This window comes from Ursus arctos, unplaced genomic scaffold (assembly GCF_023065955.2).
Source record: "Ursus arctos isolate Adak ecotype North America unplaced genomic scaffold, UrsArc2.0 scaffold_25, whole genome shotgun sequence".
Lineage (NCBI taxonomy): Eukaryota > Metazoa > Chordata > Mammalia > Carnivora > Ursidae > Ursus > Ursus arctos.
In genome coordinates, this window is record NW_026622930.1 from 23,961,795 (window position 1) to 23,988,083 (window position 26,289).

At 42.2% G+C, this 26,289-nt stretch overlaps 1 protein-coding gene across 2 annotated transcripts; it reads left to right on the forward strand.

The window, feature by feature from the left end:
• The first annotated feature begins 134 nt into the window (after nt 1-134).
• VIPAS39 (VPS33B interacting protein, apical-basolateral polarity regulator, spe-39 homolog) lies at nt 135-24,349 on the forward strand. Of its 2 annotated transcripts, XM_026519423.4 has the most exons (21): nt 135-242; nt 1,632-1,674; nt 4,227-4,319; nt 4,974-5,076; nt 6,726-6,872; nt 7,937-7,975; nt 8,336-8,400; nt 9,111-9,167; nt 10,469-10,561; nt 11,531-11,564; nt 12,076-12,178; nt 13,677-13,704; nt 16,456-16,529; nt 18,286-18,361; nt 18,805-18,939; nt 19,572-19,613; nt 19,942-20,031; nt 21,279-21,365; nt 21,953-22,042; nt 22,454-22,558; nt 23,307-24,349. In XM_026519423.4, the coding sequence occupies exons 3-21, from the start codon at nt 4,227-4,229 to the stop codon at nt 23,325-23,327; spliced, it is 1,482 nt and encodes a 493-aa protein (XP_026375208.1). In that variant the 5' UTR covers nt 135-242; nt 1,632-1,674; the 3' UTR covers nt 23,328-24,349. The 2 variants fall into 2 exon arrangements, with proteins under 2 accessions (XP_026375208.1, XP_026375207.1); XM_026519422.4 differs by lacking the exon at nt 1,632-1,674.
• The last annotated feature ends 1,940 nt before the right edge of the window (nt 24,350-26,289 follow it).

Genomic DNA, 26,289 nt, shown 5'->3' on the forward strand with positions numbered 1-26,289 from the left:
TGGGAGCTGTAGTCAAGGAGCCCTGTGTCCCGTCCAGAACGCGCTTTGACGGCAGAGGCGGGAAACTACAATTTCCAGCATGCCCTGCGGCTCCTTTTTTGACTCACATTCCCTCCTTCCGCCCCACCCCGCGACCATTCGCTTCCGCCCATTTTCTATGCCGCTTAGCCTGACTAGAAAGGGTGGTCCAGCGGCGGAAGAGTCTGACGCTGTCCTGAAAGGGTGGGCTCGGTGTGGCAGAGGTGAGGGTGTCCCAAGCCGTATGGGTCGCGTGTGTGGCTGATTCCAGCCTCTCCGCAAACTTATCCTTTCCTCCTATTCTCTGAGACGTCCCTAGACCCCAAGGCCCGACTCTTACAGTCGGAGCGACCGAGTACGCCGGGAGCCCGAGCAAGCTCGGGGTTGGGGCTGTAAGTGAGCCTCCACATTTGATTTTGGAGGAGCATTTACTCTGGCAGCGATTCGCCGGGCTCTGGCGACTGCAGTAGATCCATGGCTTCCTGGACGTTCGCCCGTAGAGTCGTCTTCGGTTAACCCACGTTCCTTGGTCGTAGGCTGTAGCTTCCCATGTATAAGCCTGGCTCCGAAGATGATAATTGAATCTGAATCTAACTTCTCGGTAGCCGGTGTGTGAAGCGTCCTGAAGCAGGAGTGTTGGTTATAGATTTTTTTGCTGATGCCTGTTTTCCTTCCCTTTGTCATGTTTCTTGGATTTGCTGCCCTGTCTTGTGGGCTCTCAGGGAACAGGTGACGATAGGGACAAGCCTTTACTGTATTTGAAATCCTGTTGAAGCACCTTTTTCAGTGACTCTTAAAATCGTACCTGGTTGTTGTAGCTTCTAGAGCCGTTAAATTACTTTTATCTCTTTACGTGGCAAGTAAATCTAGGTTCTGATTTGGCTTTAGAAGTACAAATTGGTGTCAAGTATCCACTGTGGTTGCATGGTTAAAAAGATTCTGGAAATCCTCTGGTGGATTACTGGGCTTGTTAGACACATTCTATGCTTGTTTGTAGATATTTACAGATTTTATTTACTGCAGGGAGGTAAGGACCTGCCCTGGTTTTCCCTAGAGTGAATACAGAAAGACCAGCCTGTCAGAGTGGAAAGGATCAAGAAGCCGGAAAACCTGGATTATAGGAGCAATTAGCAAAGTGGTCTTGGTACCTAATCCTTTTGTGCCTCATTTTCTCATCAGTGAAATAGAGATGGAATCTGCCAGGCCTACCTTACAGAGCTGTTGTGAGGATGACAGAGTGCTCTGTAAGTTGGCTTCTGTGCCAGGGACATTTACATGCTCTATGCACATCTTCAGTGTTTGTGAGAGCCATTCGCAGCATTTTTGTATCAAATTAATGTTTTTCAATCTTTAGGATTGCTTAAAAATATTTTCTTTCTAGCTTTTTCCAAGTTACCATGATGCTTTGTTAATAAAAATCAATACTGAGCATTAATTTTGTGTCAGGCAGTAAATGCTCTACATGTATTAACTAGTTTAAGCCTCACAGCAGTTTTGTAAGGTAGGTGTCTGTTGTTACGCCCATTTTACAGATAAGGAAACCAAGATGGAAGGGTGTCAGTAAAATATCCTATACGAAAAAGAATTAACATATAGTATTTACTTTGTGCTAGGTGTTTCCTGAGTCCTATTTCTTCTTCACTGCAATCCTGTGAGGTAGGGTATCATTTTCTCCAAGGCCTAGATGTAAAATTATTTAACCAGTTTGCTCAGAATTGGGAAACCAAGATTGGAATTCAAAGCTGCCTACTCTAAAGCTTGTGCTAGTACCACCATGAGGGATGATTTCATTGTATCTCCCAGCTTTATTTGGCTTTAAATATACAGAAGGATTTTTAAGTTACATCTGGGTTCAGTAGAAATCAGTTAGTGATGTCTAACATGGGAAGGGATCAGATAGTAGAAAATTCCCACCATACCTTTGGAATCCCTGTATCCCCTAAAACCACAAGAGTCAAGAAGTGAGAGTACAAATGATTCCCTGGTTTACAGTGGTTCAGCTTACAAATGTCAACTTTATGATGATGTGAAAGTGATACACATTCATATATTTTTTTTCATTCATATATATCATATATATTTTTTTAATTTTTTATATATTTATTTTAGTAGGCTCCATGCCCAGCATGAAGCTCAACATGGGGCCTGAACTCATGACCCTGGGATGGAGACCTGAGCTGAGATCAAGAGTCAGACCCTTAACCGACTAAGCCACCCAGGCATCCCAAAAGTGATACACATTCAGTAGAAACCGTAGTTTGAGTTTTGAATTTGGATCTTTTCCTGGGCTGGCGATATGCAGCATGATACTCTTGGTGCTGGGCAGTGGCAGTGAGCCGCAGCTCCCAGTCAGCCACATGATCACAATGGTGAACAACTGATACATTTGAACTATTCTGCCCCCACCCAATCATTCTGTTTTTCACTTTCAGTACAGCAGTCAATAAATTACATGAGATATTCAACACTTGATTATAAAATAGGCATTGTCTCAGATGATTCTGCCCAACTGTGGGCTAATAATGTAAGTGTTCTGAGCACATTTAAGGTAGGCTAGGCTAAGCTGTGCTGTTGAGCATTTTCAACGTACGGTATTTTTGACTTATGTTGGGTTTGTCTGGATGTTAACCCTATTGTAAGTTGAGGAATATCTGTAGAGTATGTTAAGGGCCATCAGAAGCTTCAAGAGGGGCACCTGGGTGACTCAGTTGGTTAAGCGACTGACTCATAATTTTGGTTCAGGTCATGATTTCAGGATCATGAGATCAAGTCCTGCATAAGGCTCTGCACTCAGTGCAGAGTCTGAGATTTCCTCTGCCCTTCCCCCCGCTCTCGCTCGTTTGCACATGCTCTTTCTCTATTTCAAATAAATACATAAAATCTTAAAAAAAAAATTCTTACAGCTCAATGGTAAGAAAGAAAACACAAATAAAAAGGAAACTTCAACAGAGCTGCCATGATGAGTCTGTCTCAAGCTTCTGTTGTGAAATGTACTATTGAAATAAAAGGAAAAGCAAATTGATTCTTTAGAATTTGATGTGTAGCCTTTGGAGTTATTTTTGTTGCTTTGGGAGTTTTGGTAACTAGTTCTTAGTTTAAATCAGTTTTCACTCTACCCAGTTGGCATTGATAATTTAGTTTGTAATTCTAGGGCAAAACTTTTTTTTCAGAGTGAAATCTAATTTTTTTTTTAATAATAAAGTTTACTGAGTGGTAGTACAAAGCTCCCAAAGAGGGAGGGGACCTGAGAGGGTTGTCCTGAAATCTAATTTTAGAATAGTTATGAGAGGGACTTATGCTGTTTTGACTGATTCTTTATACACTTTCTTTTCTTAGCCATGCCCTCCATTCCTAAATTTTGGCCAATACTTTTGGTAAATTAAGTCGTAATTTGAAGATACAGGCAGGATAATTCTGCTTCATTTAATCTTTGCTTTCTTTCTTCTGGCATTTAGCAAGCATATACGAGAGCAAGATATTTGTCAGTTTTATTCACTGTAGTATTCCAGAGCCTGTAACAGTGCCTCAAAGATGGCACTCAGTAATAGATTTATGTTGAATAATATATGAATGCAGTTATCTGTTTTGTTGATACTTTGATTGATCTTGTGTATTCAGCAAAATTTGTGATGCATTTTTATAATTCTTGTTATAAAAATGCCTTGTACTGTTACCTTTACATGTATCAATGCTGAATACCCCAGTGTTGTAGGGTCCTTCAGAAGAGGGACTGTGTCTTGCACTTTGTAAATATCCCCTCAACACCTGAGAGAGTGCCTTGAGCAAAGTAGGTGTTCTAGGAATGAATGAGTACTTGTGAATAATTAGAGGACCAGAAGTATGGTTTGATCAGCTGGAGACCCAACAATCTGATTTTTTTTTTTTAAGATTTTATTTATTTGACGGAGAGAGAGACAGCCAGTGAGAGAGGAAACACAAGCAGGAGGAGTGGGAGAGGAAGAAGCAGGCTCCCAGCAGAGGAGCCTGATGTGGGGCTCGATCCCAGAACGGTGGGATCACGCCCTAGGCCGAAGGCAGACACTTAACGACTGAGCCACCCAGGCGCCCCAACAAGCTGATTCTTTTAAACATCTCCAATAACTACAGGAGGGGGCGGGAGGGAGAGTTTGCAGTGGAGGATTTAAAGCTTTTGGAGCTCTTTTGGAAGCAGTCCAGGAGGGCATGTATCTGTCTTACTCTCACTCCAGATGAATCGGACAAAGGGTGATGAGGAGGAGTATTGGAACAGCTCCAAGTTCAAGGCTTTCACCTTTGATGATGAAGATGATGAGCTCTCACAGGTAGGTTTCCATGAGCAATTGTTGCAGGTCACAACTTCTCCACAGTGCCACTCTCAAATTCCTTCCCCTACATCCTCGGTAAACTGGCTTTTGACTGTGTCTCCATTAGGCTCAGAAATGTTTTGGGTCATATCTTTAGAAAAAGCTTCATAGAGAAGAGCCCTCAAAAAAAAGCCAGAGGGATTGTAAAAACCAACTCCCTGCCCTTTTTACTTTTATTCTTAAGGTGATTTATTCCTTTCAGTTTCTTTTTTTCCCCTCAGAATCCCAAGTCTTTTATCGTGTGATGTAATTTGTTAGTTTTGAATGATGAACTGTATAGGGTGTTGTCTTTATTGCATCTGTTTTACAAATGGGGAAATGGATTTAGTTTTGGAGAGATGGATAAACTCAGGTTTACACAGCAAGTCACTGTCAGGTATATGATTAGAACTTAAAAGCAGCTTTAATTTCTTCTAACTCTTGCCACTGGACTGCGGTGTTGGCTAAAAAGCAGTTGGTTTTCTTAGGAAATATCTAGCAGGCTAGGCTTTTGATTGCAGAGGGTGAAAGTGTTGGCCATCTTAAGTCCCAATTGCTCAGCCTCCTTGATTGTCAAAGAGAGAGGTGGGAAGTAGTGATTGCCTGAGTGCCCTGCCTTATGTCCCTTTGCAGTTAAAGGAATCCAAGAGAGCAGTGAATAGTCTTCGCGACTTCGTGGATGATGAGGATGACGATGACCTGGAGAGAGTCAGCTGGAGTGGGGAACCTGTGGGAAGTAAGTAGAGGAGGCTGTAGGTAGGGTTTGATATTCAGGGTTCTTGTCACCAATGAAGGCCCCACTTGCTTATTTCGTTAGTGCTTGTTAGGAAGGGGAATGAGGGTAGGCTATTTTTAGATGAGCATACATTTGGAAATTTAACCCCAGAGGAAATTTGAGGAAATAACAGCGGTAGTTCCCATATGGCTCTCTAGGTCTGCCATCCTCGAGCTAATGCTTGGTTGGCTATTTTGGACTCATTTGGGATGCTTGTTAAAGTTAGGTTCCTAGGCTTTACTCCAGAGACTGATTCAGTAGGTCTTGTGGAGGTGGGGGGGTCTTAATTTATAATAGGTACTGCAGGTGCTTCTAATATTCAGTCATATTTGGAACTGCCGGCTTAATTGCTCATAACTGGCTGGCAGGACTGACTTCCTTAGCCACCAGGCCTCACTGTCTAGCTGTTTTATAATACCACTTAACACCTTTGCAGAGTCCATCTGATTTTTAAGAATATTTTTAAAAATTTTCTTAATATAGGAAATACCATCAGGATTGAAAATCAAGTATTTTAGGCATACAGTGTAAAGTTTCCCTCCCACACTGTCATGCATCTACTATTCTCAGTTCCTTCTATTCCAAAACACTGCTGTTGTTTGCTTCTTGTGTGTTCAACTAAAGATTCTTTTTACATTTGGAAATGCATATAGGAATATATATTCTTATTCCCTTTTTTACTCCAGTGGTAGCATACTTTATACCTGCTCTTTTCACTTGGAAATATAGCTTGGAGATCTTTCTATATCAGTACCTAAAGAAGTTTCTCTTTTAAAACAGCAGCATAGTATTACATTGTATAGATTTTCCATAACTGATTTAACCAGCCCCCCCCCTTTTTTAAAGATTTTATTTATTTATTTGACAAAGCAAAAGAGTACAAGGAGGGGGGGACGGCAGAGGGAGAGGGAGAAGCAGGCTCCCTGCTCAGCAGGGATGTGGGATTTGATCCTAGGACCCCGGGATCATGACCTGAGCCAAAGGCAGACACTTAACCGACTGAGCCACCCAGGCCCCCCTAACCAGTCCACTTTTCCTGAACTTTAGATAGTTTCCAATCTTTCCTGGTCTATATAGCTATCAATAACCTTGTTTCCTGCCGAACGTGAGTACGTGAAAGATCAATTTTTAGAGTGGAATCACTGGCAGAGGGTATTTGCATCTCTATGGGGTACATGTTGCCAGATTGTTCTCCACAGGGATTGTACCAGTGTACTCCCACCAGCAATGTTCGAGTGTTCCTGTTTCCCCACGGCCTTGCCAGCAGAGTATTATCAGACTTTGGATCTTCGCCAATCTTACAGGGGCCAGTGGTACCTCAGTGTACTTCACTTTGTGTAATTCTCTTTTTAAGTATGAGCTTGAGCATCTTTTCATATGTTTAATAGCCATTTTAATTTCCTTTTCTGTGATCCATTTATTAATTTCCTTCGCTCCTCTTTCTGTTGATTACTCTATTTGATTTTATCCTTTCTCCCTGCCCCAATTTTTTAAGTCCATGTCAGTAAGGGACCAGGGCCTCTGGTGAAAAACTCAGTGTATATTAGAATGCTGGATGTCAAGGATTATTTTGGATGAGAATCACTCACTTAGCTCTTATTATCTCATAGGTATCTCATGGTCCATCAAAGAGACTGCTGGTAATAGTGGGTCAAGCCAGGAGGGGCGTGAACAGCTAAAGAGCCGAAACAGCTTCTCCACCTGTGCGCAACTACCCAAACCTGCTTCTACCTACTCCCTGAGCAGCTTTTTTAGAGGTAAAGAGTGATGGTTAAAAGGACAGAGAGTCCTCTTTTCTTTTCAAAAAACCAGTCAGGCTATAATTTTCACTTACTCTGGAGGAAAAAGATTATTGAAGGATAAAGAATTGTCTTTGGAGCTGGCAGTTGGGGAATAGAAATGGGAGAAATGAGAGAAATTCAGGGGGATTAGACTGGGTTTCAGGAACTGATGAACAAAACTGACATTAGCTCTGTGGCAAGTACTGAAGAAATTTGCGTAGGTCGGAATTCCTTTCTGCCCCTGTGGATTGCTGTTGGGAACCCTTGTGCATTGCTAGTGGGGATGTAAAATGATACAGCCACTGTGGAGCACAGTATGGCTCCTTTAAAAAAGCCAGACATACAAGGATAGACACTGTATGATTCCATTTCTGTAAGGTACCTAGTATAGTCAGGTTCATAAAGACAGTAAAATAGTGGTTACTAGGGGCTGGAGGTAAGGAGGCATGGGGAATTACTGTTTAATGAGTACAGAGTCTCAGTTTGGGATGATGAGAAGGTTCTGGAGATGGATAGTGATGATGGTTATACAGTGTGAATGTACTCACTGCCACCGAACTGTACATTTAAGGATGGTAAAAAATGCTAAAGTTTTTTTTCTTTTTTTTCTTTTTTTTTTTTTAAGATTTTATTTATTTATTTGACAGAGAGAGAGACAGTGAGAGAGGGAATACAAGCAGGGGGAGTGGGAGAGGGAGAAGCAGGCTTCCCGCTGAGCAGGGAGCCTGACGTGGGGCTCGATCCCAGGACCTGGGATCATGACTTGAGCTGAAGGCAGATGCTTAACAACTGAGCCACCCAGGCACTCCAAAAAAAGCTAAAATTTATGTCATGTATATTTTACCACAGTTTAAAAAATTTTCCATCCTGACTGTGTTTTTCGTGGAACCTCAAATATCTGAAGTTGAATGGAGGTTTTTTTTAAGCCTTGAGTTCCCATATTGCATAAAAAGTTCTATACATATTGCATCCTTAACCAAGTCTGAAATGGCTCCGACTTAAACTATTGACCTCTTCCCTTATATGTTCTTTACCTTCAGGGAGAACTAGACCTGGAAGTTTCCAGTCCCTTTCTGATGGTAAGCATTGACCTTCTGCCCTTGATTGCTGTAGGAGATGTTACTGATATGGGGTACAGTCTGGGAAGCCATGGGGGACAGGTGGTAATTAGATGGAATTTCTTCTGAATCTACCACCATTATTAAAGAAATTTTCTGATACTGAGTAAGGAGGTCAAGATCATTCTGGCTATAGGAGCAAGGGGTGACTTCTGGGGTGCTGTCTTTGGGGAGGAGCTGAGATCTACTTTGGGCCATAAAGATGCCTAAGATGCCTTGGGACCTCACAAGTTAAAAAAATGTGTGTGAGAAGGAAGCAGTAGAGGAAAGGATTGACCTGAGGATGGTGTCCTTCTGAACCAGCTACCTGTTCTTTTTTAGCTCTGTCGGACGTGCCTCCCAAAAGCTATGCTCCAGAGCTGGGCAGACCCAAGGGGGAGTACAGGGTGAGTTGTATCTTACACTGGCGTGACACTTCTCACGGTTCAAAGCACTTTGACATACATTATCTTGTTTGATCTTCCCAACTTTTTGAGCAGCTATTATTTTAACTTTTTTGTAGATAAGAAAACTAGATATCTAAACATCAGGGCTTGCCTTGGGTCTTACAACTATTAAGTGGTGGAATTGGGACTCACAGTCTATTTTCTCATCCTGTCCTAGCACCTTCCTTACCCATTATACTGCCTTTTGGAGGCTGTACTTTGAAACATTTGATCGTCGCTGGGGTCTAGAAGCTTGGTGGAGCTCATATTCCCAAGAAGCATGTAATGAAGCAAATTAATTCATAAGGAAGAAACTGTATCATTAGGTTCAGAAGAGAAACATGTCTCCCTCTTTCCTTCTGTCTGCAAAGACATTCATTAGAATCCCAAAATGTGACTAATTATATCTAGGGAATGAGATCCTGAACCAGTAGGCATAGGGTTTTGTCAGTGAGTTCTTTCCCTCTTTGCATTGTCCCTGTTCTAATTCCTTCAGAAACTCAGAACAAGACCATCCCTGTTCTTCGTTTTTGTTTTTGTTTTTTTCATTCATTCCCTCCCACAAAATATTTCCCTATTGGAGAATAAAAATGAGTTTTAGGTGAGGAGCTGGGACACTGATAATTCTGATCCCTTAACTTCCTACAATTTATGTGTTGCTAACATTCCAGGATTACAGCAATGACTGGAGCCCCAGTGACACAGTGCGACGCCTCCGGAAGGGCAAGGTAGGGTCACTGGAGAGAGAATTCTTGTGGGGAAAAAATTTGCAAGATACATATATTGTAAAGGATTTTTATCCAGAATATATAAAGAACAATGATTATCTTTAGTAAGATAAACAACCCAATAAAAAACTTGGCACAAGATTTAACCAGTTACATCAGAAAGAAGTTACATGAATGGCCAAAGAGCACTTGAGAAGATCTTCCACATCAACAGTTATCAAGAAAGTGTGAATTAAAACTGTGAGATACTCCGGGGATGTACTGTGTGGTGACTAACATAATACAATAAAAAATCTTTAAAAAAAAAAAAACAAAAAACTGTGAGATACTACTATACAGCCGCTAGAGTGGGTAAATTTAAAAATATTGATCATACGAAGCATTGGGAGGCCAGGAGGAGCTAAGCTCTCATACAGCAAGAGCAAGAAAGTGAAATGTTGAAACTACTCTGGAAAACAGTCTGGCAGCTTCTTACAAAGTTAAACATACACTTAATTTTATTGCTAGACATTTACAATCCAAGATAAGTGAAAACATATGCTCAAAGACTTCTACACAGGGGCATCTGGGTGGCTCAGTAGGTTGAGTGTCTGACTTTTGGTTTCAGCTCAGATCATGATCTCAGTATCCTAGGATTGAGCCCTGTGATGGGCTCGCTCTGTGTGGAGCCTGCTTGTCCCTCTCCCCCTGTGCCCCCCCACTGTGTGCACACTTTCTCACATGTGCTCTCTCTCATTCTCTCTCAAATAAATAAAATCTTAAAAAAAGACTTGACACAGATTTTCACAACAGCTGTATTCATAATAGATCCCAAAATGGAAATAACCCAAATATCCTTTAGTAGGTAAATGGATAAATGGTGGTATGTCCATACAATGTAAACTACTTACCAGTGAATAGGAACAAACTAGTAGTACTCACCATCACATATAGATTCCTCTGAGAAATGTGATATTGAGTAAAAGAAGCAAGATGTAAAAGAGTTCATATTGAATGATTCTATTTCTGAAATTCTAGAAAAAGGAAAACTTCAGTGACTGAAAGATAAGTGGTTGCCAGGAGCTAGGGATGGAAGGGGGGGGTGTTGACATCAAAGCTGACAAGGGAACTCTTTGGCGTGATGGAGTTCTGTATCTTGATTGTGGTCGCAGTTACATGGAATTTTATATGTACTTGTCAAACTCACTGAACTCTACACTTGAGTAGATTATTAAAAAGAGAACGAGTGATCTCTACCCTTTGGCTTTGGCAAGACTCCATCAGGACTTCCTTGCACACTAATTCTGTTCTTACTCTGCCAGGTCTGCTCACTAGAAAGATTCCGCTCCTTACAGGACAAGCTACAACTCCTAGAGGAAGCAGTAAGCATGCATGATGGAAACGTCATTACTGCAGTAAGTTGTGGCTTTTGTTTGTTGTTTGCTTAATTGTTGTTTTCCTTAGTTTCTCAAAGTCCAATCAGCATAGGACTTTAACATTTTAGGTTCAATGTCTAGTAGAGATCCTGGATTCCTCTTGAAGTGTAGGATTCTCAGTAATACATGCTCTGAGGCTCAGCTGGCAGGAAATGCGTTGTCTGTGGAACTCTTGATAATAATCAAGAAGCAGCAGGTTGGCTACTCTGTTCCAAAAATCTGAGGGGGTCCTGGGCCGCTCAGTCAGTTGAGTGACTGACTCTTGATTTCAGTTCAAGTCATAATCCCAGGGTCGTGAGAGCGACCGCCACATGGGGCTCTGCGCTCAGCGGGGGGTCTGCTTGAGAATCTCCGTCTGCTTCTCTCCCTGCTTGTGTGCATGTGTGTAAGTGCACATGCGCGTGCTCTCTCTCTCTCAAATCTTTTGTTTTAAATATCTTTTTTTTTTTTTAAAGATTTTATTTATTTATTTGACAGAGAGCGAGAGAGGGAATACAAGCGGGGGGTGGAAGAGGGAGAAGCAGGCTTCCTGCTGAGCAGGGAGCCCAATGTAGGGCTCGATCCCAAGACCCTGGGATCATGCCCTCAGTCAAAGGCAGACGCTTAATGACTGAGCCACCCAAGCACCCCTCAAATAAATAAATCTTTAAAAAAATAAAAACAACAACAAAAAAGTCATCTGAGGCAGGAGAGGTGTGAGAGCAGTCTTTCCCAGAGCGAGATGTCTCTTGCCAGTATGGGAATGGGCAGGTGGACCCCTCTGAGACACAACTCAATTCCAGATGTCTATCACTTGTCCTTCTATCCCATAGAGAAATCTGTTGTCTGGACATGCCAAGATTCCTAATGAGTCGCTGACCTCATTCCTACACATCAGGAGCTCAGGGCAGGGCTTTGTATTTGAAAGGTTACTCAGGGTAATTTATTCTTTGTTCTCTTTTCCTCTAGGTTCTGATCTTCCTGAAAAGGACACTGAGCAAAGGTGAGCGTGAATTGAAAGAAATCTTCAGTTGACAAGATGCCTGCTACATTTGAAGGGAGAATGGCATTGTGGCTTCCATGCCAGAATTCACCACCATCAGCTCTGTTTCAGAGACAGCTGGGGTGGCCTAAGACTTCAGAGTGTTCATCTCATCTCTGAGGGCAGTTGTTCATCCTGTAGGTTGATAACTACGTTAACTCCAAAGCCTCCATGTTTACTAGGCAGACAGGTGACTATGTTGGTTTGAGGACCTCAGCGTCCATGCTAGGTGCCTGTTGGTTGGGTTGGTGAGAACCGAAGGCTGACTGAATGGCCAGGAGTTGCGCTGGACCATCGAGTGTGTTGGTGGTGGGTTGAGCCAGAGGAAGGGGTATCATAAAAATCTGCCCAGCTGTCCCCTGCTTGTGATTGGCTTTGAGGAGATATTTGGAATGTATGAGGAGGGAGACCAATTTCACACTTGAGTAACAGGCTTTAATCTTTCCTCACCTAACTCCTGCCTGCCTGCCAGAGATCCTTTTCCGAGAGCTTGAGGTGCGACAGGTTGCCCTGAGACATCTCATTCACTTCCTTAAAGAAATAGGGGATCAAAAGCTGCTTTTAGACCTCTTCAGGTAAGAACTGATCATCTTGTCTGTAAAGTTTACTAAGTACTTTATTCAAAGCTCTCTGGAGGATACAAAGAGAGAAGACACGGTCCTTTTTTGCTGTTAGGCGAGATACTGAAACATGATGGGATAACTAATAATGCACCTCAGCCTGTGATAAAATGAGAGTGTAGCAGGTGGTTAGGAACTAGGCCATGGGGTCCAGCATACCTGCATTGAATACTGGCACCATCGCTTAGTTCATGGAGTGACCTTGAGCAAGTTACCCAACCTCTCCAAGCATCGGTTCCACATCGATACAGACGGAAATGATGATTCCTACCCTACAGGTCATGAAGATTAAGAGTTAGTGTGGGAAAAGCACTTAGTGTAATGCCTAGTCTGTATTATTAATATTTTTAAGCCTTGTATTATGCAAGACCTAGAATAAAGGTATCTTTTATTACTTGGTCCCCAGTGATGCCAGTTGGAAGTACAATGGAAGAGCAGAAGAAGCAAATAAAATTTGCAGTCAGGATACCCAAGGAAAGCCTCATGGAATTGGTTAGGAATTGAGACTAGGTAGGAATCTGATAGGTGGAGAGGCAAGAGGTGGGCATATCTGCCGGAGGCCCCAGGGGAGGGGAGTGTCTTTTACTATGTTTTCCTTCCTTCCCGGTCTCATTCTAATCAGTAGAGACTGTTTCCTGCCAGTAGATTAAAATGTATATCTATTATGTCCTTTCTTCAAAGTCAGGGAAGGGGTTGAAACCTCTTTTTAGGCTGATTATGTGGCCCATGTTACCCAGTTACTCCAGTTACCCAGTGACTCTGCCACAGTGATAAGCTGTCCCAAAGACAAAGGTGGGGAAAGCAGATTACCTGGTCAGGGCCAAGATTACAGATGGTTAGCCAGGAATTTGCAGAAGACATGTTCATTGAGGCAGGCTGCTCCCATCCTCAATTCCCTCTCTTTATTAAGCATCACCTCTAGGTCAAACCACTGATTTAATTATAGTGGTCCAATCAGAATAAGAAGGAATCAAGACGAAGTCCTTGTTCTCCAAGACCTTACACCATTGGGAGAGACAAAGCTCTTTCTACATTGTACATGAAAACAACGGAGAACAATATAGCAGACCTGTCTCCAAGATTGTACTGACAGAGAAGAGTGCTTTAGTCTTTCCAAAAAACCGTGTAAGATTACTGTGGACTACGGTTTTGTGGCAGCTCTGAGCCTTTCTATCAGGCCTGTTAACATACAAAGTTATTAGTGTCCTACAGTGCCTTCTTGTCCTTGCTTTTCACGCAGCTAGAGCCATCAGGGGAACAAGGATATCTGATCCACCATGTGATTCCAAGAGGTTGCTGGTGGTAGAAAGTTTAAGAATAGGAGGGCTTACTCATGTATGGAGACGAATGAATTTGAATTGTGTTTCTCCTAGAGCAGCCATCCTATTTTGTGAGGTTACATTGCCACACGTCAATAGATAAAAATGCCCTGCTCCCTTCTGCTTCTTCCCAGGTTCCTAGATAGAACAGAAGAGCTTGCGGTAAGTGTGGCCTTTGTTTCAGTTGGGGACCTATTTAACAGAAATCTAAGCCAAAACCCAGTCTCCGAGATCCCAGACTAGTTAACAGTTTCCTTCCTTTGGTATTGATTGCATCCAAAAGAGAAAGGCATCTGGGAAGCCTGAAAACTTAATACAAATGATGTACTGTTTCTTTTTATATGCTCTTTTGATTGAGCTTATGAATAAATATTTTTTTGAAGAATGAATAAAAACTGGCCTGGTCAATTTGTAATTTGTTTTTTAGTTTCTAGTTGTTTTCAGTTCCTGGTTTGTAGGAGCTTTTGGGTTTTGGCTTCCAATAGTAGAAACTGTTGTAAGTTAAAAGGAATAAGAAACCAGACAATAGGTCAAGAAGGAAGATAGGTCAAGCTGGTGGTGCAGCCAGTACACATGCGGCTGAGAGCTCAAGGACTGAGTGTTTTTTGTTTTTTTTTAAAGATTTTATTTATTATTTATTTGACAGAGAGAGAGAGACAGCCAGCGAGAGAGGGAACACAAGCAGGGGGAGTGGGAGAGGAAGAAGCAGGCTCATAAGCAGAGGAGCCTGATGTGGGGCTCGATCCCGTAACGCCGGGATCACGCCCTGAGCTGAAGGCAGACGCTTAACCGCTGTGCCACCCAGGCGCCCCAAGGACTGAGTGTTAAAACTGATTTTTGGCAGATTTTCACCATTACAGAATAAATTCCTGGAATATAAGAATAAAGCTGAAATTGTACCAAACATTTCATTATACTGTTAAAACCGTAGTGATCCGCTTTTGAAAGTTTGCCTTTATAGTGCAGGGGTTAGAATTCCTCAGGACTGTTCCTTTAGTCACTGCACCACACGTTTGTGGTGAGATCAGTGTTCACGTTCAGCTGGCACATCTAATAATCGTGCTAATCTTTGCACAGCAGAATGTAATTCAGGAAAATGTTTTTCAGTAACATTTTGTAAAAGGAGCTTGTACTTAATATTCAAGGCATGGGAAAATCTTAGAATCTTTATCATAATCTACTGAAAATGACTGGCAGTCTGTAGCAGTCATTTGGAAAAGCTTTTGTTGACATTTTTAATCTCCATAGATTTGAAACTGTAAGAAATTTTCTTCATACAGCATTCTTACAGAGTTTGTTGTTTTGAAGTTCGATTAGTGAAAGTAAATGTGTTTTGGGTAACTCATTTTCCACTAAAACTTTTTTATTTTCTTCCTTTCTCTATTATTTTTGAATTGAAGATAATTTATCATGCACACTGTTGTATATAAATTTAGAGTTTTCCAACCTTACGAACTTGAGAATTGACAAAGTTGGTAATTTGCTTTCAGTTTATCCTCATGGAGGGGGAAGGTTACCTAAGTAGGACTTTGTTGAAAGACTTAAGGCCAAAATGGAATTGGACAATAAAAATTAACTATAGCTCTTAAAGATTACTTTCTTTGATAGTAGGAATGATCATATGCCAGGTATTTTATGAAGATTAGATTATGGTATAATCTCTATTCATTTACATTTTTATATACTTGTTTCTAAAAGTATATACTGTCCTTCCTAAAGTCAGTTCATTCTCTTAATATTCATATTAACTGTCAATCTGTTCATTTTTTAATTCTTGGAAAGTTTTTTTTTTTTAAGACTTTATTTATGAGAGAGAGAGAGGAGGAGGAGCAGAGGGAGAGGGACAAGCAGACTCCGTGCTGAACATGGAGCCCAACGCCAGGCTCGATCTCAGGACCCTGAGATCATGACCTGAGCTGAAACCAAGAGTCAGATGCTTAACCAACTGGCTCCCTGATTCTTGAAAAGTTTTTAATAATTGTACATAAAATTGCAGCTTTTACAATCATCATTAATTATTGCATCAGTTAGTCCTTGTAATAATAAATAGCAATTTAAACTTGCAGTTCTCTTTTTAGAATTCCAAAATAGAAAGCACATAAGGAGATTTTCTTTCAGAGTTATATGTAGAACCTGTAGTATTTCAACATGAATCTTTAGCAGGTGTCAGCAGTGAATCAGAGGACATGGCTTATTCATGTTACTGATGTTGTTACTTATTAGATATTTACAGGATCATGCTACCATTGATCATGTGCAAGGTCAAAGGTGCCAAAAATAATGTTGAAGTAAGCATTTAGGCTGAAGCAAAAACTGGTTTTAGTTAAATAGTGAGGCTGACACCAAACTTTGGAGTAAAGCTAGGTACTCAACTACTCAGTGCTTCATTGTAGGCTAGCACTGTCCAGTAGAGCTTCCTACGATGATGGCAGTATTCTCCATCTGTGCCGTTGGATATGGTAGCCACTAGTCACATGGTGAAATGATTAATGTAACTAAGGGTCTGAACTTTTTAATTTAACTTAATTAATTTAAATGTAAATGTAAACCAAATGGGAGTAGTAGTTACTGTATTGGATATTGTAGTTATAGATAAACCAAAGAGTGATTTTGAAGATTTTCTTTTTTTTTAAGTAATCTCTACACCCAGTGTGGGGCTTGAACTTAGAACCCTGAGATCAAGAGTCACCTGCTGTACTTACTGAGCCAGCCGGGTGCCCCCAAAGAGCAATTTTGAATTACTCTTTCCTTCTCCCTACCTGCACACCCATCCACACCCAGAGGAATCTCTGGTAATGAAGAATTTAGTTTGTTAAGGATGGGAAGTCTACTTACATAGCTACTTCACCCTTCAAAGGAGACAAAATAGACAAAGTAGTTCAAAGCCTTTCTTTTATTTTTATTTTTTTGTAGTTGTCTCATTATCGTGAGCACTTGACCATTCAGGACCCTGAGAAACGAAAAGAATTTCTTAAGACCTGCATTGGGTAAGCATGGGGGAGAAATGTTAAGTATAAATACTCTTACACAGAGGACTAAGGAGACTAAATGAGGGTGGAGTGGATAGGTAGTTGAAGGAAAAGGCTAACAGTGGGTCATAAAAGCATCATTAAAGGTGGTCTCATTCAGTGATTCCAGACATTAATTCCCCAGTAGAGTTTTCACTCATGGGTAGTAAATTGAGAAAAATAAAGGTAACGTGAAGAGTTTTTTCTGTAGTTAAATTTATCTAATTTAGAAGACTGCAATTCTGGGATTTTTTTTTTTTTCCTCCTCTCTCTTCCTTTTTTGGGGGTAAAATGGGATGTGATTTTTTTTATGACTTTATATATTAAAATAAAAAGGTTGGCAATGCTTTAGTTTCCGTAGTATTTTCAGTGTTACTGGTCCCCGAGACCCCAAAGCACAAGAACCACTGATTCAGTATAGGTGTTCATCCAGGATATAAGTCCCTATAAAAACCAGCCCCACATATTACTCTTCCAGTGATGAGCACTCACTGCTCTTGGAAGTAGCTTCTTCTATTGTTGGACAGCCTTCATTATCATAAAATACTTTGTTATATTGAGCTGAAACTTGCTTCCTTCTATTGTTCAAGACAGGCATAGAGTCTACGCAGTAGGCCTTAATCCAGATTCAGTATTCACAGTTGCTTTAGTCATTCCTCATGGGATAGGAGTTCCAGGATTCACATTTAGAAATTTGTCCATGCAGTCCTTAATTTTAACATTATCAGATACTGAGCTATGTCATAGTGGCCTCTGGTGAACAAAGAGAAAAGTTGGAAGAAGGAAGTAACTGAAACCTATTGCTGTAAAAATTGGCAGTGGCTCTCACTTACCTGGCACAGTGTAACTGAGTTTCAGAATTCTTCCGGGAGTGAGTGGAGTACGGGACTAAGGCAGCACTTTTAAAGGAGAGATCTGTGAACCGGAAGCTTAAAATCTGGCTTCTATTCCTGCCCTTACATCTTGGTTTACCACGTATGACTTTCAGGCAAGACTCTGTTTGTCCCTCAACTTTTTCATGTGTAAAATGTAGTGTTGAAGATGGGACGCTTGATATCTGGGTAGATGTGTGAGATCTTTGTCAGTCTATACACGTACCGCTGTGCCTGGTAGTTGAATTTTACCTTATTCCTCTGCAGTAGGAAATGGCTAACAATTTTAAGCACCCCCTAAGGAGAGTTAAGCATTGACATTTAGGCAGGACAGGAACCACAGGGCTTCACTGGGACGTGGATCATGGGCAGTCGGCTAAGCTCGCTCATTCACTAAGTGACTCGTTCACCAAACATTCACAGTGAGGAGAGTTCTAACTCATTCCTCAGCAGAACCACTGATGACTATATATTTTGTGGACTCTCAGGATCCCTCTTCTTCTTCTTCTTCTTCTTCTTTTTTTTTAAGTTTTATGTTTTTTTAAGTAATCTCTGCACCCAACAGAGGGCTGGAACTGACAATTCTGGGATCAAGAGTTGCACATTCTACTGGCTGAGCCAGCCAAGTGCTCCTCAGGATCCCTCTTGAATTGGCAAAACCTAAAATACAAAATCCCAGCCAAAGGTCTATTCTGTTTTCTGCGTTCTCTCTCTCTGCCTTTCAGGGATGCTCTAAAGGTGCATTGAGATCAGATTTGTGTAGTGCCGTGACCCTCTTATGCTTACAGTGGTGATTTGGTTTAGTTGGGTTTGTTTCTTGTTTCAGTAGAGAAAGAGGTGCTAACCTTCTGGCTCTTTACCAGCTTGCCATTTTCAGCAGAAGATTCTGCACATATTCAAGACCATTACACTCTCCTGGAACGCCAGATCATTATTGAGGTTAGACTCCTTGTCTCTCCGTTTTCTGCTTCAATGCCAGTGCTCAGTGCCATTCAGCCTCTAGGAGACCTCTATACTCTGCTGTATATGTCATTTCCTGTTACATTCTCTAAGAGCCTTTCATTTCCTCTTTCCATGATAGCCCTTTTCCCTCCATTGTTCTCAGGCATCCTTTTTCTTCTCACTTGCTATTAACCTGGAAGTGTTTTCTCTCCCTCCCAGAACTCCCATTTCATCCTTACTTTTCCAGTCTTCCTCCATTCAACATGGATCTATTGTCATTTTATGGATTTTAAACTCCCCTGGGCTATCCTGGGCAGTTTCTCTCTTTCTCTCTTGCCTCTTTCCTAGGATGGGAAGCACAACTGCTGTAGTATTTAATATTTCTCTCCTGCCTCTACTTTGCGGACATTGTTTTTTTTACTTGGTTCACTCCGCCACAGGCAAATGATCGACATCTAGAATCAGCAGGACAGACTGAGATCTTTCGGAAGCACCCCCGCAAAGCTTCTATCCTCAACATGCCGCTAGTGACAACGCTTTTCTACTCGTGCTTCTACCATTACACGGAGGCTGAGGTATAGGCAAAGTGTGAAAGACCCCACACACTCACCGCACAAGAGGAAGATAGTGTGAAGCCAGTTATTTCAGTGTGCTCTGAACAATGGGTGTTTATAGTTCTTGGGGAGGTCCACCTGGAAGCTTCCCTGGCCTTCAGAAGGGGTGAGCTGAGGGAAAAAGAGTTTTGAAAGGGCTTGTGTGGCTTCTAGTGAGCTGGCAGGCTAACAGAGCACGTTTGGTCTCACCAGTGCTGATCCCACAGCAGTCCCTGCTCTAAGGTCCATAATTTCACATGGATTCACTTGGTATAAAGAAGAGCAGCAGGGCGTTAAGTATTTGTGGGTACTTAAAAAAAAAATGTTTCTTTGAAGAGGTTTGAGTTTAATGATCATAGGTGGGAATAATCATAATGATCACAAGATTGGCATAAAATTGAGAAATATGCCATACCTATTAATCCAGTCTTGTTTAGCCAAGTTGTGGTGATATCCAGTTAGACCTGGTGGAGTTTTTCTCTTAAATTAACTTCTGGGTTTAAATGGCTACAGAGAGGAATGTACAATGTCTAGGTAGTGGAAAGAAAGTGTCAGATTGGGTGGTATTTGGGAAAGTCAGTACCAGTAAAATTCCTTCTCCACTTTCTTCCTAGGGGACGTTCAGCAGTCCAGTCAACCTGAAGAAGACATTTAAGGTAGATATAAATTGGCCAGTGTTTGGTAAAGTAGTATCAGGGTAACTGCATGGAGTAGATATTGCTTGGTAACCCTGCACGGGAAGTCACTTGCTAGTCACGGTTAAAGGTAGAAAGGAAGGAGTGTATGGGAAGTGAGGGAAGACTTCAACGGAATGGCCTGCAGCAGTGCTAGGGCTTGGGAATGAAGAGGGTCTTGATGACCTGAGAGATTTGTGTATGTTAAGGGACAGAATCAATACCAGGGAATATTTTTGCCTGTCTTTTCCAGAATTCTCCCCTGATGAATTTCTACTTCCCCTTAATTCCCCTGGTCTCTGCTTTTTAGATCCCAGACAAACAGTATGTGCTGACGGCCCTGGCTGCTCGTGCCAAGCTTCGAGCCTGGCATGATGTAGATGCCCTCTTTACCACAAAGGTGGGTGCCCTGGAACTGTCTGGTGCTGCTGGGGCCTTGCACATATCATCTTGTTACCCATGCCTCGTGGGAATCTCACATTCTAGTTACTGGTTTACTTTTTTCCTCCAACTTTTTATTTTCTAAAATGTCCAACTGAAAGAAAAGTTGAAAGAATAGTATAATAAACATACAAAAAGTCTTATTTCACTAATTTATTAACATTTTTGCCATATTTGCTTTCTTTTTTCTTTTACTGAATCATTTGAAAGTAAGTTGCAGACATCATGACACTTCTCCATTGAATACTTAAGCGTTTATTTCATTTATAACCACAGTAGTATTATCATTTTCAGGATAGTTAACATTAATATTATGATATTGTATCTATAATCTATATTCACATCAGCTCTTTAGAGTTTTTGTTTCTTTTTGTGTTTGTTTGCTATCAGGATCCAATCAAGGATCTTGCATTACTTTGGTTGTCTTGTCTCTGTTTATATTTTAAATATCATTTTTTCTATTACGGGTTTGAGAATTTTCTGTTTTTCCCCTTTGTTAGGTTTTTGTTGTTGTTGTTATTTGGGTTTTTGTTTTTTTAAGATTTTATTTGTAAGTAATCCCCACACCCAATGTAGGGCTCAAACTCACAACCCTGAGATCAAGAGTCGCATGTTCCACCTACTGAGCCCACCAGGTGCCCCCTCTTTTTTGGTGGTGGTTGTTGTTAGTTATTTAGCTAGCTACATTGACTACCATAGCAATACATGTCTGTGTCAAAATCAAACACTGTATGAGAGCATAGACAGTCAAATTACGTGAAGTTCCTTGCCCATTGTCCACCTGCTCCTATCTCAGTCCCTAAGGCAAATACTCTTAAAAGTTTGATGGGTAGTTTTCCAGACTTTCTCTCATGAATTTACAAATACCTTTATATGAATATAAACACAGAGGATAGGATTTTTTCTACCCGGGTAAGTTCATACTACAAGTATTATAAGTAAATTGCTTATTTCATTTGGCCATATTTCACAGACTTTTTTCTGGCTGTAGATCTAAGAACTTATTTCATATTTCTGACTCTTTTTCCACCCTCTTAAATTCCTTGACTTTTCTGAAAAACTCATTTCTCTTCACTTCTGTATCTCCCACCTCCCATCCATCCATGCTCACCACCATGTTATTCTAGTATGACCGTAAAATGAATGGTCACAAAGTGTGTTGAGTCTGTCTTGCCTAGCTACTGCTGCCGCATCTTCCCTTTTCAGAACTGGCTGGGCTACACTAAGAAGAGAGCACCCATTGGCTTCCATCGGGTTGTGGAAATTTTGCACAAGAATAGTGCCCCTGTCCAGGTAATGGCTCCTAAAGAACGTTGGGTACAGGATCCTCTAGGAGACCTAACTTTTAGCCTCTTACTGGTCAGTGGTGGGAGACCTGAAACGGGCTCTGGTCTTATCTTAAAGATAACAAAATGGCTGTAGTGGACCTTGAGATAGAAAAGGGGAGGGAGGGAAGTTCTCCTCTGCCCTTTAGAAGTAATCCCAGACTGCCCCTCCCTGAGGAGCATCTACTGTGTTTAGTCCGTGTGAAGCACTGACATATTATTCAAATGATACAAAAGGAGAGCTCAGTGAGAAAGAACATCAAGCAGCAATGAGCATAGCACCCGATCAGATCTAGAGCGCACCTGTTGTTGGCCTGGGCATCGAGCTGTAGGCTAAGGCGGAGTGTGCTCTTCCCATCCCTCCTGGGTGAGCACAGAAGTACTGCAGGCAGTCTACCTCATTCCCCATTGCAGAAATAGTACTATGGTTGATCATGGGAATGGTAGACATCAGATATGGAACTCTTGGCTTCTTCAGGATTTTGTTGTCTTCCCTTTACAGCTCTTTGTTTTATGGGTCTGGGAGTCATTAATCAGAAGTACCTTTTCCCATAGATATTACAAGAGTATGTTAATCTGGTGGAAGATGTGGACACAAAGTTGAACTTAGCCACCAAGTTCAAGTGCCATGATGTCGTCATTGATGTGAGTCCCTAAGAAATGAGAACCCTGAGTTAGACCATTAGTGGAGAGCGGGGGATTACGATATTCTCTGTCCTAGATCCTGAGGTGCTTTCAGTTTCAACCTAATAGACAAAATGATCTGGCAAGAATTAGTTTGGAAGGAGTTCTGTATTATTTTCCCAGTCCTTTGATTGATAACCTCTGCTTTTATAAATTTGTTGCCCTCACGGAATTCACAGAACTGAATCCAGCCACATAAGCTGTGTAGATTTCTCTTCAATAGGAAGTTCTGTAGTTGTTTGACCCCACTGTCATTGCACTATAGCCCCTCAGCCTCTCCTTGAACCTTGGTGCCATGTTGGGAGTGGCAGAAAAGAAAGGCCCTCATGGAGAAGGCTGATTGGAGGTTTTATTGTGTCTGTTGGTGTATAGACTTGCCGGGACCTAAAGGATCGTCAGCAGTTGCTGGCGTACAGGAGTAAGGTGGATAAAGGATCTGCAGAGGAGGAGAAGATCGATGCCATTCTGAACAGCTCGGTGAGCAGCTACAGCTTTCTTCAGCAGTCCCAGGAGACGGTCCTCACAATACCATCAAGTATATATTCCCAAGGCCTGGATGGGGTCACAGTTTGCTGAGTGTCATGGATAAAAGGATCTCCTGTGGGCCTAAGGATCTGAAGCAATGCTTGGACTAGCAGAAATTACTCCTGAGAATGTGGGATGATCCAGTGGTAACCTGGGGACCTGGGGCTGAGACTTTACATAGCACCCTGGTAATTGTTAAACATAGCAGGTAGGAGGTACCAGTCCCAGGAGTATGGAAACAACTACTGCAGAGTCAGACTATCCAGACGGTAGTTTCCTGGGGCCAGGTGTGACCTACCTGTTGGAAACAAGTGGATAAAATGGATTTTAGCTATTTGGGCAACACAGCTGGCTCATCTCTCATAGCAGGAAATTGCTGAGCTTTTTGTTAATATGGAGCTTAGCTCCCTGTTAGATAGTTTGGGACCTACCCTGTGGTCATCTGAAGCTAGTGAGTCTTGATCCTGCGGAGGGCCGAGCCTATAGAATAAGTGCCCTAAATCAGGCTTGTAATACACAGAGTGGGCCATTGGATTCACCTTCAAATAAGCAAATGCCTCCACATATTAGAAAAACAATTCTCAACTTCCCTCACCATTCTTCTTCTTCTTTCTTTATCTAGCCGTTTGCCTTGTTTATTGTATTCCCCTACCTCTCTGTAGGGGCCAGTGGAAACAGATATTGTTTGTTCTTTCCACAGCAAATTCGATGGAAGAATTAAGTGGCATTAGCGACCGTGAAACCTGCCTCATTTCTTCCTTTCCTGCCTGTGACAATAGAGAGCGCTGTCCGTTGGGAGAGTTACAGCACCACATCGCTTGGACCCATCATCAACAGGCAGTGCCTATTACTGTTAGGACAGAAACCAGCGCCTGGGCACAGACAGCTTCAGACTGATCTTCTGTCCAAGGATCATCGTCTAAGGGCCAAGGTCTAAAGCTTTGACTCATGAGGAAGATTCTCTCTACCTGGTGCTCACATGAAGGTGGGAGTAATTTCTAGATTGGGCCCATATTGGGCAAGATCTCTCTTGGTCTGGGAAAAACGACTGCTCTAGAAAAGAAGTCACCCAGACTAAGAGGTCAGGTGTCATAGAGTGGCCACTCCATTTCTCTCAGCTAATTATGACCCTGGACTTGGTGCTGGACATTGGCAGTTCTGCTCTGAATGAAGTCAGAATAGAACCAAAATGGCTCTCTCCCAAGGGGCCTCAGGAAGGGGTGCCAGGATAGCCAGGACCTGTTGGAGGTGCCTTCCCACCAGGTTGCACAGAGTTCTCCACGTAATGACACAGATTGCCCAGATGTCATGTTTCTTCAACCAGTGCCCTCTGCTGCCCTAGTCTAGCCACTGTCCGAGACTTGTGGTTCTTCTCTCACCTGCACACCGAGATGGCCTTGTGTGGGAGATAAGGACATCCCCATTATCTTTTCCTCTACTTCTCCCATCCTAGACCCATAACCTTTTATGGAGCTCAGATTCAGCAGTGCTGGAGTGCTCTTCCCTTATGCACAAATCTCATTATTTCACTAGGAGCTTCCAGAAGGTTCACCAGGCCTAAACTCAGCAGCATTTCAGATGGTTAGGATATTAAGATGGAGGCTTTAGTTTCACACTTGGTTTTCAACAGGATATTCTGTAGTACTAGCCTCCTTCCTTGTACCAATATCAGCCTCTCTTCTCTGTGACTGAACTGGGTTTCCCCGACATGCCTAGACTCATAATAAAGCTTTTTTCCTCCTTGGTGCCTTCTCGTTCCCTCCCAGTTGTTTTGTGCAGAACAATGAAATAATTGCGCTGTCTCTTGGGACCACTAGAAACCTGCCTCAGTGACTGCAGTCAGTAGTCTATCAATATAAGTCATGGAGTAATGGTGTTTATGGCAAAGTATGGCTGTGTGCTTAATGGAGCATCAAGCTGGGAGACGAAAGACCCGGCCTCTTGTCTGACCTGTACTGCTGATAAGGTGTGTGATGTTGGGTGAATCCCTTTCTCTCTGGACTCAATATCTTAACCTGTCATAGGACAGTGTGTTCCCTCAGAGCTTGTAGAATTATATGCTCCTGTGGAGTGGGTGAAGTGGTAAAGGAAAAGGAGATGTAGGGAAGCACACAGCAGAGGGCACCTGGGTGGCTCAGTCAGTGGTTAAAACGTCTGCTTTCGGCTCAGGTCATGATCTCTGGGTCTGATCCTGGGATCGAGCCTGGCATCCGGCTCCCTGCTCAGTGGGGAGTCCGCTTCTCTCTCTGCCTCTCTCTCCCTCTGCCCCTCCCCACTGCTTGTTCTCTCTCTCTAACTCCCAAATAAATAAATAAAATCTTTAAAAAAACCCCAACACCAACAAAGCACACAGCAGGCTTTAAGGTGTGTGGTTTTCAACTGGGGACAGTTTTGCCCTCAGGAGACCTGTGTCAAAATCTGGAGATGCTTTGTTGCTACAACCAGTGAGTGCTACTACCATCTAGTGGGTAGAAGCAAGGAATGCTTCTAGACATCCTACAATGAAGGACAGCCCCCTCCAACAAAGAATGATCCCGCCCAGAATGTCAGTAAAGCAAACCTGCTTTACGGTGATCAGACTCCATCTCTTGCTCCTCCACGTTGCAATCCCAGGTAACTTCGTAGTTCCTTCCCTGATCATCCTTCTTGCTATTGAAGAAACAGGAGTTTAATTCACTAAATTGTGCCGAAGTTATTGGCTGATCGTCCAACAAACCATGGTGGCTTTATTAATTAGTATTATCAGGGTTCGTTTAGAGAAGGAGAATCATTAGGATTATGTAGTCTGTCTATATGTGGGATTCATTACAGGGTTTGACTTTACTCAATTATGGCTTTGGTTCAACAGTCTCTGGAAGGTTGTCTTCGTACCTGGTGGTAGAGCTGGGTATCCAGAGGGCAGGCAGTGGGGAAGGGAAGGTGGATAAAATGTGAGGGAAAGCAAGGACAAGACAGAGCCTGTGAGGACAGACAGGAACATGTGTCAGCTCTCACTGCCTCCAGTGTTCAGGAAGTGGTGTCCAGCAGCTGGTGGCCTTTGTTGCAGAGCTGAACACAATCTTGGCCCAGGAATGTGAGAAGCTGTAGAAGGACCCAGGGGAAGTTGTAGCAATTGCTGGTCCAACTGCTGCCCCACACTAACAGGGTTGCTAACAGACAAAGTACCTGCCTTGACCTTGCAAGCGTCAACACAAACTGGCTGTTGCTTCAGTTCAACCTTCCAAATCTTGCACAAAAGTCTCTTGAGGCACACCCCAGCCAGAAACATTCAGGAAGGGAATTCTGGGAAATGTAGTTCAGCCTAACCAACTTGACATGTTACAAAGCAACAACCACTGGATCTGCATTTTGAGAATGTGTTCGTGAAGGATGAGCCTAGAGTCCACACCTGTACAGGTTCACCAGGGCTGCATGATGATGCTGAGTGCAGAGGTTTTGAACTTCTTTTTCCTTCAGAACAATAATATCACATGCAAACATTAGGATAACTACTCACTGTTGTGATCAAAGGAAGTGTTTTCTCAAATTTGGTAAGAGCTTCCATATTCTTCACTTCAAGTGCTAAGATTGAGAGTGACATAAGAGCCCTCATATGATGGTCAACTAATCTTCGACAAAGCATGAAAGAATATCCGTTGGAAAAAAGAAAATGTCTTTAACAAATGGTATTCGGAAAACGGGAC